The sequence below is a fragment of the Jaculus jaculus genome, chromosome 12, assembly GCF_020740685.1.
Source record: "Jaculus jaculus isolate mJacJac1 chromosome 12, mJacJac1.mat.Y.cur, whole genome shotgun sequence".
Taxonomy (NCBI): domain Eukaryota; kingdom Metazoa; phylum Chordata; class Mammalia; order Rodentia; family Dipodidae; genus Jaculus; species Jaculus jaculus.
In genome coordinates this window covers 49226041-49240937 of record NC_059113.1, presented here as the reverse complement: position 1 = coordinate 49240937, position 14897 = coordinate 49226041, and the positions used below count along the sequence as shown (strand labels likewise).

General features: G+C 41.6%; 1 protein-coding gene across 2 annotated transcripts in view; it reads right to left on the bottom strand.

Moving 5' to 3' along the window:
- The window catches only part of Auh (AU RNA binding methylglutaconyl-CoA hydratase), a 129166-nt gene that overhangs the window by 112465 nt on the left and 1804 nt on the right, over positions 1–14897 (bottom strand). For both annotated transcript variants that reach the window (XM_004668347.2, XM_045131167.1), the window contains exons 2-3: positions 5666–5733; positions 5486–5573 (exon numbers count right to left, since the gene is read on the bottom strand). In XM_004668347.2, the coding sequence (XP_004668404.1) occupies positions 5486–5573; positions 5666–5733 (156 nt within the window). The remainder of the gene's footprint in view (positions 1–5485; positions 5574–5665; positions 5734–14897) is intronic.

The window sequence follows — 14897 nt, the reverse complement described above, 5'->3', positions numbered from 1 at the left end:
TTCTGACTGCCAGAGTTCTGTGCAAGGCTGTGAACTGCAGCACACACACTAACAGAACTCCTGTGCACATATGCAGCCACAGCACACACTAACAGTGAATCACACCCGGTGTACACATACAGCTTCAGCACACGCACTAACAGCACTCCTGTGCACAAAGACAGCTTCAGCACACACTAACAGTGAATCACACCCTGTGCACATATGCAGCTACAATACACACTAACAGTGAATCACACCCTGTGCACATATGCAGCTACAGCACACACTAACGGTGAATCACACCCTGTGCACATATGCAGCTTCAGCACACACTAACAGTGAATCACACCCTGTGCACACATACAGCTTCAGCACACGCACTAACAGCACTCCTGTGCACATATGCAGCTACAGCACACACTAACAGTGAATCACACCCTGTGCACATATGCAGCTTCAGCACACACTAACAGTGAATCACACCCTGTGCACATATGCAGCTTCAGCACACACACTAACAGTGAATCACACCCTGTGCACACATACAGCAACAGCACACACACTAACAGCACTCCTGTGCACACATACAGCTTCAGCACACACTAACAGTGAATCACACCCTGTGCACATATGCAGCTTCAGCACACGCACTAACAGTACTCCTGTGCACATATGCAGCTACAGCACACACTAACAGTGAATCACACCCTGTGCACATATGCAGCTACAGCACACACTAACGGTGAATCACACCCTGTGCACACATACAGCTTCAGCACACATTAACAGTGAATCACACCCTGTGCACACATACAGCTTTAGCACACACACTAACAGCACTCCTGTGCACATATGCAGCTACAGCACACACTAACAGTGAATCACACCCTGTGCACACATACAGCTTCAGCACACACTAACAGTGAATCACACCCTGTGCACATATGCAGCTACAGCACACACTAACGGTGAATCACACCCTGTGCACATATGCAGCTTCAGCACACACTAACAGTGAATCACACCCTATGCACATATACAGCTTCAGCACACACACTAACAGCACTCCTGTGCACATATGCAGCTACAGCACACACTAACAGTGAATCACACCCTGTGCACATATGCAGCTTCAGCACACACTAACAGTGAATCACACCCTGTGCACATATGCAGCTTCAGCACACACACTAACAGTGAATCACACCCTGTGCACATATGCAGCTTCAGCACACGTACTAACAGTACTCCTGTGCACATATGCAGCTACAGCACACACTAACAGTGAATCACACCCTGTGCACATATGCAGCTATAGCACACACTAACAGTGAATCACACCCTGTGCACACATACAGCTACAGCACACACTAACAGTGAATCACACCCTGTGCACATATGCAGCTTCAGCACACGCACTAACAGCACTCCTGTGCACATATGCAGCTACAGCACACACTAACAGTGAATCACACCCTGTGCACATATGCAGCTATAGCACACACTAACAGTGAATCACACCCTGTGCACACATACAGCTACAGCACACACTAACAGTGAATCACACCCTGTGCACACATACAGCTACAGCACACACTAACAGTGAATCACACCCTGTGCACACATACAGGTATAGTGCACACACACTAACAGTGAATCACACCCTGTGCACACATACAGGTATAGTGCACACACTAACAGTGAATCACACCCTGTGCACACATACAAGTATAGTGCATACACTAACAGTGAATCACACCCTGTGCACACATACAGGTATAGTGCACACACTAACAGTGAATCAGACCCTGTGCATGGCTTTGGGCTGCAGCACACACTGAATGCAAATCAGAGCTCTGTACTTTGCCTGCTAACCTCAGCATTTTCATGCAGAGATCCTATATACATACTGTTTTCTGGGAACACAAAATAGAATTCTAAACAATTTAGTTTCTATGCTCAGTAAATTTGAGGAAAGTTTTAAGTTTGTATAAATTAAAAAGGAGTACTAGGATACAGATATACAAAAAAGCACACAGGTAGGTATGGAGAAGAGGAAAGCTGACTTGGGGGCAAAGGGAGCTCTAGACTACACAGCTGGCTGTACTGCTCTTCAGACTTTATCACTGGCACTACCATTTCAGAATAGAAACTAACAGAGTCCACTATGTAAAAGATGCCTTCTTCACAATAAATGATCAGGGAAGCCTAAGATTTTTTAAATTTAATTTTGTTTTGTTTTCAAGCATGGTCTCACTCTAGCCTAGACTGACATGGAACTCACTCTGTATCCTAGTCTGGCCTCAAAATTACAGTGATAGTCCCACCTCAACCATCTGAGGGCTAGGGATTAAAGGCATGCACCACAACACGTGGCCAAATTAAGATTTTTACAAGCCGGGCGTGGTGGCGCACGCCTTTAATCCCAGCACTCGGGAGGCAGAGGTAGGAGGATCATCATAAGTTCGAGGCTACCCTGAGACTACATAGTGAATTCCAGGTCAGCTTGAGCCAGAGTGAGACCCTACCTCAAAAAAAAAAAAAAAAAAGATTTTTACAGGCTAACAACAGGTTTTAATTAACTTAAATAGTCTTTTAACTACATAAACAAACTTCTTAAACACAGTATTATATTTCAGGTAAACGAAAAGAAAGCCCTCCAAAGAATATATTAAAAAAAAAAAAGATTGCAAGCCGGGTATGGTGGTGGACACCTCTAATCCCAGCATTTGGGAGACAGAAGTAGGAGAATCACCATGGGTTTAAGGCCAGGCTGGGACTATAGAATGAATGCCAGGTCAGCTCGTGCTACAGTAAGACCTTACATCAGGGAAAACAAAATATGACTGCATCAAACTCTGGATTACTGAAATAAATGACTTGTACAAAATGTCTACAATGCAAACCCTGAATGTTGACCGAATACAGGTGCATATGGTGGGGACAGGGCAACTTCTGAGGAAAACTATAAAAACCTATCCTAATCATACAAAATTTTTAAATAGACAATAGATTAAGTTAGAATAAGAATGTTCAGGGCTGATTTGCTGATACAATAAGCACCACTTGATACATTATTTGGGCAACCTTTAACAAACAACTACAAGCTGACCTGGAACACCAGATTCTTTGCACACAATATCACTAATGTAGAGATAGAAATGGATGGAGGCTAAAGAATCAATAAAGTGAAAGATGTACCCAGGGTGCCCAGAGTGGTCATTAGTCACCATATTAACTAGTCATTATGAATACTATTGCATGGTCATTTTGAAACCTACTATGTGATCATTATGACCCTTACCGCTCAAAGAAGACAGTACTGCTTCTTCCAATGTATGTGCATCTCACACATCACCAGCCCTATAAGACTCATGGTGCTGAGCTTTCCTAAAAATCCCTAAGGAACTCTAAGCTTCCCAATGATCTGCTCTAAGCCCCTGAGGACTGCAGAACCAGTCATGACAGGACATCAAGTCACCTTAGTACTATCTTAATATGGTCTTAAAAGTCACAAAGAACCCTAATTCTCTTCAAATTCTTTATATTGTTTGGTAAAATAATATTCAAAATATACACAAAATAATCCTAGGAAGCACAAAGCTACCATATGTTGAATACAAATAGCAGCTCTCTAGCATCTGTGGAGTCTAAAACCTTAGTATCAACCAACCATGTAGATAGAAGGTATGTGAGGAAAAAAAATTTCATTTATACTAAATACGCAGAAATATTTTTCTTGTTAGAATTCCCTACACAATACGGTATATGCTTTGCACAGCCATTTACAATGTATTTGGTGTTATAAGTAATCTACAGAAAGTGTAAGGGGGAGAGAGATGGCTCAGTGCTTAAAGACACTTACTTTAAGTGCAATTCTCTAGTATCCATATAAAGCCAGATGCACAAAGTGACACATGCATCTGAAGTATGTTGGCTGTGGCAAGAGACCCTGGAGCTTGAATCAATCAATCTCTCTCCCAAATAAATAAATACAAATTTACAAGAAGGAATATACATGTGAAATAATAGGTTATATATGCAAACAGTATTCCATTCATATTTGGGGCATGAGCACCCACAAAGTTTGGTATTTACTGAGGAGAGGGGAAAGGTCAAAGAGAGAGATCTAAGAATCAACCCCCTAGGGGTACCAAAGACCAACTACAGTGTATCTGTTTTCCCTACATTATCACACAGAAGTCTCTTAACAATCTTCCTAGGCAGACAGTACCACCATTGACAAAAACAAAAGCAGAAGCCAAGTATTTGAGAGCAGGAATTCTACATTCTTACATTATCCAGAGACTAAGTAATCCTTTCAGGTATGTTATATTGCATTTTAAGAAAGCAATAAAACTTTACCAAATTAAAAAAAATCATTCAATTGCACTGAATACTCTTAAATACCATACACGTAACAAAGTCTCAAGGTGGAAAAAACATACTGAAATTAGAAAAATCAAGTATACTGAATAATATGAGCCACAATTAATATGCTTCTAAAGATATGTCTATCAATGTTCTCTGTTCTCAAAACAGCCCAGGTATTCTACACACTCAATAAACACGTGTGCAATGAATGATATACTGTTACAGGTGGTTCACCTGAATGAGTAAGTGTATTTTTATACTTCACTCAGCTTCCACCTTTGCCTATTGGTAAGGTACACTGAAGCTGCATGCTATCAACCTTTTTCATCTTTACCATCTCTACTTTGTATTAGGGGAAATAGACTGATTTCATATCATGAACTAGAAACACTAAGCAATGAGTAAAATGCAAGGGAACTTAATCTTTGACTTTAGGAAACATAGCACAAATAGAAAAAACAGGTGTGTATTACTTGTCTTTAAATACTACAGATACCAGTATAAAAGCACTACAACCTATGGATGGATACATAGCCACACGGTTACTGCTACACACAGCAATCTTCAAAGAAAATGTCTACATTAATAAGTTGTGATGATGCAAATTTACCACACAAGCTTTTTTGTTGTTGTTTTGTTTTGTTTTGTTTTGTTTTTTGAGGTAGAGCCTCACTCTAGCCCAGGCTAACATGGGATTAACTATGTAGTCTCAGGGTGGCCTCGAACTCACACCGATCCTCCTACCTCTGCCTTCCAAGCGCTGGGATTAAAGGCGTGTACCACCACGCCCGGCTTACACAAGCTATTTTTGAGCAACTGAAAGAACATAATGTAATGCTGCAGCAGATCTGATTTTCCTTCCCAAGTGAAGTTTCATAAGAATTACTCATTTACCACAAATACATGTCTTAATGGTTCAAAGTATTTTTTCAACCTCCAAAACAATCCACATGTTGCAACTTTTTTTTCTCTAATACTCATAAGCTAAGAATCTTTTTTATTACCAAGGAGAGCCCAAGAAGAATTGTTGGTAACAGTTCACACCACAAAACACCTTGAAGCAGAACGGATTTCTGTTGAGGTGAGATGTGACTATCATGTAATTTGATAATAAAACTCTGTTACATACCAGCACAGAATATCCCTGGGACTTCACTTCTGATTATTATAGTCCGAACTTTCTTATCAGATTTCAAAGCATCCACAGCTTTTGATAACTAAACCAAAATAAGGAAAGAGAAAAAAAAATCACGTTCAAGCTGATGTCAACAATGAGTATTACAGGCAAACACATCATCTTTACACTCACCATTTTTATGAGACTTTTACTGAGTGAATTTTTGCCATAAGCTCTGTTAATTCCAAGCACCACAATTCCTAGTTAAGGGGAAAAGAAAAAAAAAGTGCACACTTGAGTTAGTGAGGCGTTCAGAGAACCCAGCCTTCAACACCTAGCTAGCTGACTCAGGACCCACCCATCTTCATCTTACTGAGGTTCCCAGCAAAAGTAGTGCCCTTATATTCACAGTGATCTTCCTTTCCAACACAAGCAAAGTCTTAATTAGATAGACAGAAAGATAATAGATGAAAGGCAGACATATAGATAAACGGATGATAAAGAAACTTACAAATTACCAAATCAAACTTGTGTTCCCATCACTTTACCTTACTTTTAGGGGAGAAGAACCTCGAATTTTCTTTGTGAGCACAATTCATAATTTTACAGAGAAGGACCTAATGAAAATTTCCTTATTATAGGACACCACTTCACAGGGTGACTTCACCACTGTCAAGGGCACAGAAGTATAGCTAACAAAATCTTGTCACATGCAAGTATTCCATCTTGCTTTTGCTAGTGTTACAGCTATAAACACCTCGCTGCTTTCTTGCTTGCTGTACACAGTTCTCTGAATGTCCATCCCAGGCTTCTCTCCTCACCTCTGTCCCACATAATGAACCCGGGAACACAGCCATTAAGAAGACACTATAGGGCTGGAGAGATGGCTTGGTGGTTAAGTGCTTGCCTATGAAGCCTAAGGACCCTGGTTCAAGGCTCGATTCTCCAGGACCCACATAAGCCAGATGCACAAGGGGGCGCACGCATCTGGAGTTTGTTTGCAGTGGCTACAAGCCCTGGCATGCCCACTCTCTCTCCTCCCCCCCCCCCTCTCTCTGCCTCTTTCTCTCTCTGTCTGTCACTCTCAACTAAATAAACAAAAATAAATTTTTAAAAAAAGAAGATAGTATAAGCAATGTAAAGTAGCAACTCCAGAGTGGGGCTGTGGTTATAATTAATCAGGCCATGTAGTTCCAGGTCCTTTGGTTTGTGGAAGAATGTGAAAGAGTTTAAAGGTTTGGGCTAGAAAAGCCTTAGGATGCTGTAATCAGAGCTTACTGAACCATTCTGCTGGAAATTTGAAAGGCCAAAATGCTGAGAGAAATGCAGACAGTGCAGGCCTGGCTCATAAAGTTTCAGAAATGAACAAGGAACCTATCAGGAACTATGCTAAAGGCAGTTCACATTATGTACTGGCAAAGAAACGGAGTGTATTCTACCTGCATCTTGAGGACTTGAATAAAGCCAAAATGGACTCATTTTGATTGGTAGAGAAAATATCAAGACAGGATAGCATTCACACTCATGTTAAGAAAGCAGCTATCTGGGCTGGAGGGGTGGCTTAAGCCATTAAGGTACTTGTCTGCCAAGCCTAAAGACCCAGGTTCGATTCCCCAGTATCCACATAAGCCAGATGTACAAGGTGGTACAGGCACTGGAGTTCATTTGCTGTGGCTAGAGGCCCTGGTGCATGCATTCTTTCTCTCTAATAAGTAACATATATATATAGAAATGAATATGAGGCAGGCATGGTAGCACATGCCTTTAATTTCAGCACTTGGGAGGGAGAGACAGGAGGATCGCTGTGAATTCGAGGCCAGCCTGAGACTACATAGTGAATTCCAAGTCAACCTGGGCTAGAGTGACACCCTGCCTCACAAAATCAAAAAGAGGGCTGGAGAGATGGCTTAGCAGTTAAGTGCTTGCCTGTGAAGCCTAAGGACCCCGGTTTGAGGCTTGATTCCCCAGGACCCACGTTAGCCAGATGCACAAGGGGGCTCACACGTCTGGAGTTCATTTGCAGTGGCTGGAGGCCCTGGCGCGCCCATTCTCTCTCTCTCTCTCTGTATCTGCCTCTTTCTCTCTCTGTCTGTTGCTCTCAAATAAATAAAAATTTGAAAAAAAAATCAAAAAGAAAAAGACAAAGAAAAGGAAAAGGTAAAAGAAAAAGGAAAGGAAAAGGAAAAAGAAAAAGAAAAAAAAAAGAAGGCAGCTATTATTGTTAATGAGATCAACACCATTGAAGAGAATCTCTTGAGATAATAGGAAATGTGCCTTGAGAACAAAGCCCCACCCACTGGAGGCTCCACCTTAATTAAGAAAACTTCAAATTCATTTGATGGAAGAAAGCCTTCCCTGATCAAACACAATACCAAGGGATGTGCTTTGCCAGGTCAGCCTGGAACACATACAGAAACTGCTGTAGTTGTGGTCCAGGGAGAGCAGGCTACAACCCAAGCTGGTATCAGAGAGATGGCTTAGCAGTTAAGGCTCTTGCCTGCAAAGTCTGAGGACCCAGGTTTGATTCCCCAATGCCCATGTAAGCCAGATGCACAAGGTGATACATGACTGGAATCTGTTTACAGTGGCTGGAGGCTCTGGTGCACCAATTCTCTTTCTCTCTCTAAGTAAAATAAATAAATAAAATAAAACATTTTTAAAAAGAACTTGGCAGTATTGTTCATATGATACTGGTTTTGGAGGCATGAAAGATTAGGGTGTCATAAAGTTTTGCTCAATGGGCCTAGAGAGCTGCTGAGGGTATGTTATGTGTGGTACGATCAAAGCCTCTCCAAGGAAGCCCTGATAGACCCCTTCATGAAGCTACAGAGGTAAGCCCAAGTTGTAATGGAGACCCCAGGTATGTCTGATATACCAGAGCCATGGGATGCCTACCAAAGATAGCTGCAGGCACAGAGTGAAGCTCCCCATGAAGAGGCTAGGAGTGCTGTGGGCAGCAGAGCTGGAGTGCTGGGACCACCTAAGCCCTATGGAGCATGACCTCATCACCAGTCCCAGACATCAGATATGGAGCTGCAGGATTTGGAGTTTGCCCTGCTCAGTTTCAGTCTTGCTTTAGTCTGAAACTAGGCATAATGATGCTAAAATTTATGTAAAAAATAATGCAGCAAGAACAAAGAAAACAACAAAAATAATGGTAAAGGAAAGAAAGAGGGAGGACTGGTTGCAGTCCTATCATTTATAGAATTTTAACAATTAGGGTATGGAAATATAGCTAACGGGTAGAATGCTTGCCTACTGCATGCAAAGCCCTGGGTTCTTTCTCTAGCACCCAACAAAACATTTTGGTATCCAAAGTAACATAGGAGTGTAACATACAGAGTGAAAGCAAAACAGAATCAAGTATCTGAGCATTTCCTTTATAACAAAAACAGCTTTTCACTTCAATGAGCAAAGATGAAGGTATTTCAGTGTAGGATAGGTAGTTATTCTTATGGGGAAAAAAATGGAAGGATGTATACCTCAAGCTGACATGATTATACACTTATTACCACACTGGTGGTTCCAAAATGGGGGCTTTCTATATCACCCTATAAACACAATTTCTCTCCTCCTCTGAAACTGAGTGTCGCAATGACTTCACAGATTCTTAACCCAAAGTCTACAGTCCATAAGCATCATGAAACATTGTGATGTTCAAATGTTCATACCTGTGGCCAAGCCTCAGAGGCTCTGGGAGCCTCTTTCTCTAACCTGACATACTCTACCACTTGAGCATTTCCTTCATTTCTGACATGTGAAGTCAGGGTTCTCTTACACTCACCCTGTTCAGGCCTGAAAACCTATTTCTTCCACAAGCCCTGGGAACAGTTTAGAAAGTATGATCTGAGCAGACAGACTTACAGACTCTTTAGGTACAAAACACTAAGAAGTATGTATGACCTATAATGTCAAACTTACAGTTTATCCTAACTCTCATTCAAATGTACCCACCCAAGAGTCTTTCTCACTTCCCTCATTCTGTATTTGTACCTTCCCAAGAACAATACTTTCTATTTGTGCTCGTCCACAGAACCAGATTATATGAAAAATTTTAATAAACTACTAAAGTAAGTTCTTCAAGGTTCTTCCTAATTCATGATTCTTAAATTGGCCTAAAAGATAACCGTAATAGTGAAGGGACCACAGCTCAGAGAAAGGAAGTGACAACAGCCATGCTACGGGGACAGGAAAGAACACTGGGCACTTTCCTGGTTTCACTACCAAGAAGCAGTGACTGATATTGTGAAGTAGACTTAGTTGGAAATGTATGTTGCAAGACCAAGAAAAAATTTTAAAACAGGGCTGAAAAGATGGCTCAGCAATTAAGTATACCTCATACTCAGGTATGAGGGTCTAAGGGGACCTGTGACCACCCAAGTTAAAATCTCCAGAAGCAAGTTAAACAGCAAGTATGAAGGAGAGACCAGGGAATCATTGGCACACACCCCCCCCCAAAAAAGCAAGCTACAGGATTAGTAAGAGACTCTGGATTAAATAAGAACTGCAGAAAAGTGACAGCAGAGCAGAACATCTGACATTGCACTCCAGCCACTGCAGGCAAGCAAGCACATAGGGTACCACAAGGGCACATAAGCATGCATATACCACACACCATGCCACATTCATAAGCAGAAATAAAGAAGCAACAAAGGATCGAGTTAAACAAGACAGAAAACATAAGGCAAACCTTAATAGTAACTTCAAATGTGAATGGTCTAAATAACACTAACTTAAAAAAAAAAATCACAGCACTAGGGGGAATAACTCAGTAAAACAGTGCTTGCCTTGTATGCATTTGGCACTGGTTCTATCCCCAACACTCCCACCCCTGGATAAAAAAGCCAAAAGTCAAAGACAGCATCACACTATATATAAAAAATAAGTTTGTAATGGTCTATAAAGATATATATAGATTTTATTTATTTATTTGCAAGAAGGGAGGAAGAGAGGGAGATAGAGTATGGGTGAGCCAGGGCCTCTTGCTGATGCATGAAGGTTCTAGACACATCCTGCACTTTTTGCATCTGGCTTCATATGGGTACTGAGGAATGAACCCAAACCGGCAAGGCTTTGCAAGCAAGCACTTTAATCACTGAGCCTTGTCCCCAGCCTGACATATTGATTTTAGAAAGATAGATCATACTGGCACTAATAAATGGAAGCTAGAACAGCTATATTAATTTCAGAGAAAGTTGATTTCAGAGCAAGGAAAAGTTTCACTAGAAAGAGGGGCATTACACAGTGAAAAGGAGGTCATTTCTCCTAAAAGACATAAAAATCCTTAATGTGTCTCTATGTAATGACCGAAGCAGGAGAACTACAAAGAGAAAAAGACAAATCATGATACAGTTACAGATTTGAACTTACTTCTACCAGCAACTGACAGACCCAGCTGGCATAGAATTGCAAAGCTGACCTAAAGACCATCATCACCCACCTACTTGATCTATCATAACAGAAGACCTAACTACAGTAGAAAACACTCTTTTGAATGAGTTCACCAAAGGGAACAACACAAGGTTCACAGACCAAACACATAATTCTATATAATATCAATGAGAGATCTGAAAATGAAATTAAGACAACAATTCCATTCACAATACCATCAAAAAGAATAAAAGAAGTAGGAACGGACCTAGTCAGAAGTGAACAAACCTCTTGAAACAAAGCAGGTAAATATTCACAGGGCTGGGCAAATGAGGTACCATTGCCAAAGACTAGAGGGTTTATTTGGGGTGTATAAAAATACTGTAAAATTGGATTGTGGAGATAGTTACAGGCTATGAAAATAGTAAACTGTGTATTTTGAACACTGTATTATGATACATGAATCATATTTTAATAAACAATAACACAACACACACCACTACTCCCACCACTCAGGAGATAAAAGTAGGAGCATTACTATTAAGTTCAAAGCCAGCCTGGGACTACAGAGTGAGATCCAGGTCAGCCTGAGCTACAATGAGACCCTACCTTAAAATAAATAAATTAATTAATTAAATTAAACTAAAACTTGGATCCAGGGAGCTGGCTCAGCAGGAAACCTCTGAGTTTAAGCTCCAATACCCACATAAAAGACAGGCATAGCCAGAAGTGGTGGGGCACGCCTTTAATACCAACACTTGGGAGGCAGAGGTAAGAGGATCGCCATGAGTTCCAGGCCACCCTGAGACTACATAGTGAATTCCAAGTCATCCTGATCTAAAGTGAGACCCTAACTCGAAAAACAAAAAACAAAAAACAAAAACAAAACAGAAACAAAAACGATAGGCATGTCCCACATACACCTGTAACTCCAGTCCTGATGGGGTGGAGACAAAATTGCTGGAGCTCACTGGCCAACCAGTCTGACCAAAAGAGAGCAGCTCCACCCAAATTCAGTAAAACTTCATCTCCAGGAAACAAAGCAGAAGAGCAATAGAGAAGGAGACCCAACATTCTAGTCTGGCCTCCAAACACATGCACAAGGGAGCACATACCTGCACACACATGCAATTTAATGCAGTCAGGTTCGCACTGCTGGCAGAAATCACTCAACCAAGAGCAGCTTTTAGGAAAAAAAAGGATTTATTTTCACTTACAGACTTGAAGGAAGGCTCCATAATGGCAGGGGAAAACAATGACATGAGCAGAGGGTGGATATCACCCCCTGACCAACATCAAGTGGACAACAGGAACAGAAGAGAGTGCCAAACAGTGGCATGAGGAAACTGGCTATAACACCTATAGTGGTTTGATTCAGCTGTTCCCCATAAACTTAGGTGTTCTGGATGCTAGGTTCCCAGCTGATGGAGATTTGAAAATTAATATCATCTGATATTAATTGTTGGGGGCAGGCTTATGGGTACTATAGCCAGTTTCTCCATGCCAGTGTTCGGCACACTCTCCTGTTGTTACTGTCCACCTGATGTTGGCCAGGGGGTGATGTCCACCCTCTGCTCATGCCATCATTTTCCCTGCCATTGTGGAGCTTCCCCTCAAGCCTGTAAGCCAAAATAAACCTCTTTTTCCCACAAGCTCTTGGTCGGGTGATTTTTTACCAGCAATGCAGACCTGACTGCAGCAATACACTGCCTCCAGAAGGCTTTAATTTCTAATTGCCATCAGCTGGGGAGACTGGCGTTCGGAATACCTAAGTTTATGGTAGACACGTGAATCGAATCACCACCCATATACCATACGCAAACCCAAAAAATGAAATGATAAATAAAACTTGGGGCTGAGGAGATGGCTCAGTAGTTAAAGGAGGTTGTCTACAAAGCCTGGCAGCCCAGCTTCAATTCCCCAGCACCCATGTAAAGCTGGACCAAAATATGGTAGGCATATGGTGTTCATCTGCAGCAGCAGGAATCTCTGGCATATATTTATGCACACATGCGTACACACACAAAAAAAATACAAAATTTTAAAGAATAAACATTATTGATATATAATTCACATAATCATAAAGCATATCAATATCTATATTTATCTATCATATATACATATATATGCATATATGTACATACATACATACATACATTTTAGAGCACAAAAAGACATACTAGCAGACCTCTGCAGTAGCAGCCCACTGGACTGGGTTGGATAAGGAGGGAATAAGTAAAGCACAGAAGATTTCAAAGAAAAAAAATTTTTTTTTTTTGGTTTTTGGAGGAAGGGTCTCACTCTAACTCATACAGGCTAAATCACTATGTAGTTTCAGGGTGACCTCAAACTCACAGCAACCCTCCTACCTCTGCCTCCCAAGTGCTAGGATTAAAGGCATGGGCCACCACACTGGCTCAAAGAAATTTTTGCTCAAGGGGCTGGAGAGACTGCTTAGCAGTTAAGGTGTGTGCCTAGAAAGCTAAAGGACCCAGGTTCAATTCCCCAGGAACCATGTAAGCCAGATGCACAAGGGGGCGCACACATCTGGAATTTGTTTGCAGTGGCTGGAGGCCCTGACATGCCTAAACACTCTCTCTCTCTCTGTCTCTCTATCGCTTTATCTCTCTCTCTCTCTACCTGCCTGTTTCTCTCTCAAAAAAGAAAAAGAAATTTTTGCTTGAGATCTCTGAATCTAGATGTGGCGAAAAAAGAAAGGTGTCAAGAAAGACTTTGAATCCAGATGAGGTGCAGGAAGAAAGATGAGTATCAGCAAAGACTTTGAACCCAGATGCAGAGCAGGAAGAAAGACAAGTATCAGTAGACTTTGAATCCAGATGTGGAGCAGGAAGAAAGACGAGTATCAGCAAAGTCTTTGAATCCAGATGTGGAGCAGGAAGAAAGACGAGTATCAGCAAAGACTTTGAATCTAGATGCGGAGCAGGAAGAAAGACGAGTATCAGGAAAGACTTTGAATCCAGATGCAGAGCAGGAAGAAAGACGAGTATCAGGAAAGACTTTGAATCCAGATGTGGTTGGGAAGAAAAACAAGTATCAGCAGTGACTTTGCACTATTCATTTGCTTGTGTGCCCTGTTCCTGCTAGAAGTTGTCCCAACAGGTTCAAAAAAATGGTTTTTGGGAGCCGGGCATGATGGCGCACACCTTTAATCCCAGCACTCAGGAGGCAGAGGTAGGAGGATTGCATGAGTTCGAGGCCACCCTGAGACTCCATAGTGAATCCCAGGTCAGCCTGGGCTAAAGTGAGACCCTACCTTGAAAAAACAAAACCAAAAAAAAAAATAATAATAATAAAAATGGTCTTTGGAATTGGTCACAATTGTAGGGCAAGATTTCCACACTGCAGGAAAGAAGGTTGGTGGGGGAAATGGAGGGTCATCCCAGGAGACATATGCAGAAAGAGCAGAAGAAAGAATATAAAAAGCATCTAAGGTGGAGAAGGCCCTGCAGGCATTGCTGACAAGGACTGCTACTCTAAAACCCAGCAGTGTGAATGAACAGCTCAAGCAATAGTCATTAGACCCATGCAGCAAATGACACAGAGCCCTGACAATAGCTGCAAGATGAAAATGGTCTGTATCAGCACTGCTGCCCAGCTAGCCACTGCAAATTTTGGTGCTTCTCTGACACAGGAGAAATCTCAAATTCCTGAAAGGCTGAGAGCATCAAATTCTGCACTTATCTGTGACAAAGGCACCAGGAGGCTCCTTCCCTGCAGTACACTGGACCTCACACTGTTCTTTCACTACTTACTGCTGGATCAACGGTAAAGCAACATTAGCCAAACCTGGTTGCCATGTTTTGCAAAACCTCAAAAGAATGCTGGGTTAGTCTTAAGATGCCAGGATGCCCTAATAATTAATACGTTTCAGATGAACTGAAAATATGTGAATTTACTAAACTGTCTTCTAGGTGCTATTATCTTCTTCCACCCAATTTGCATTCATTAAGAACATGCTGGGGGCTGGAAGATGGTTCAACGTTAAGAAATGTCTGCTGCACAAGCATGAGGGCCTGGAAGGGCCTGATTCACC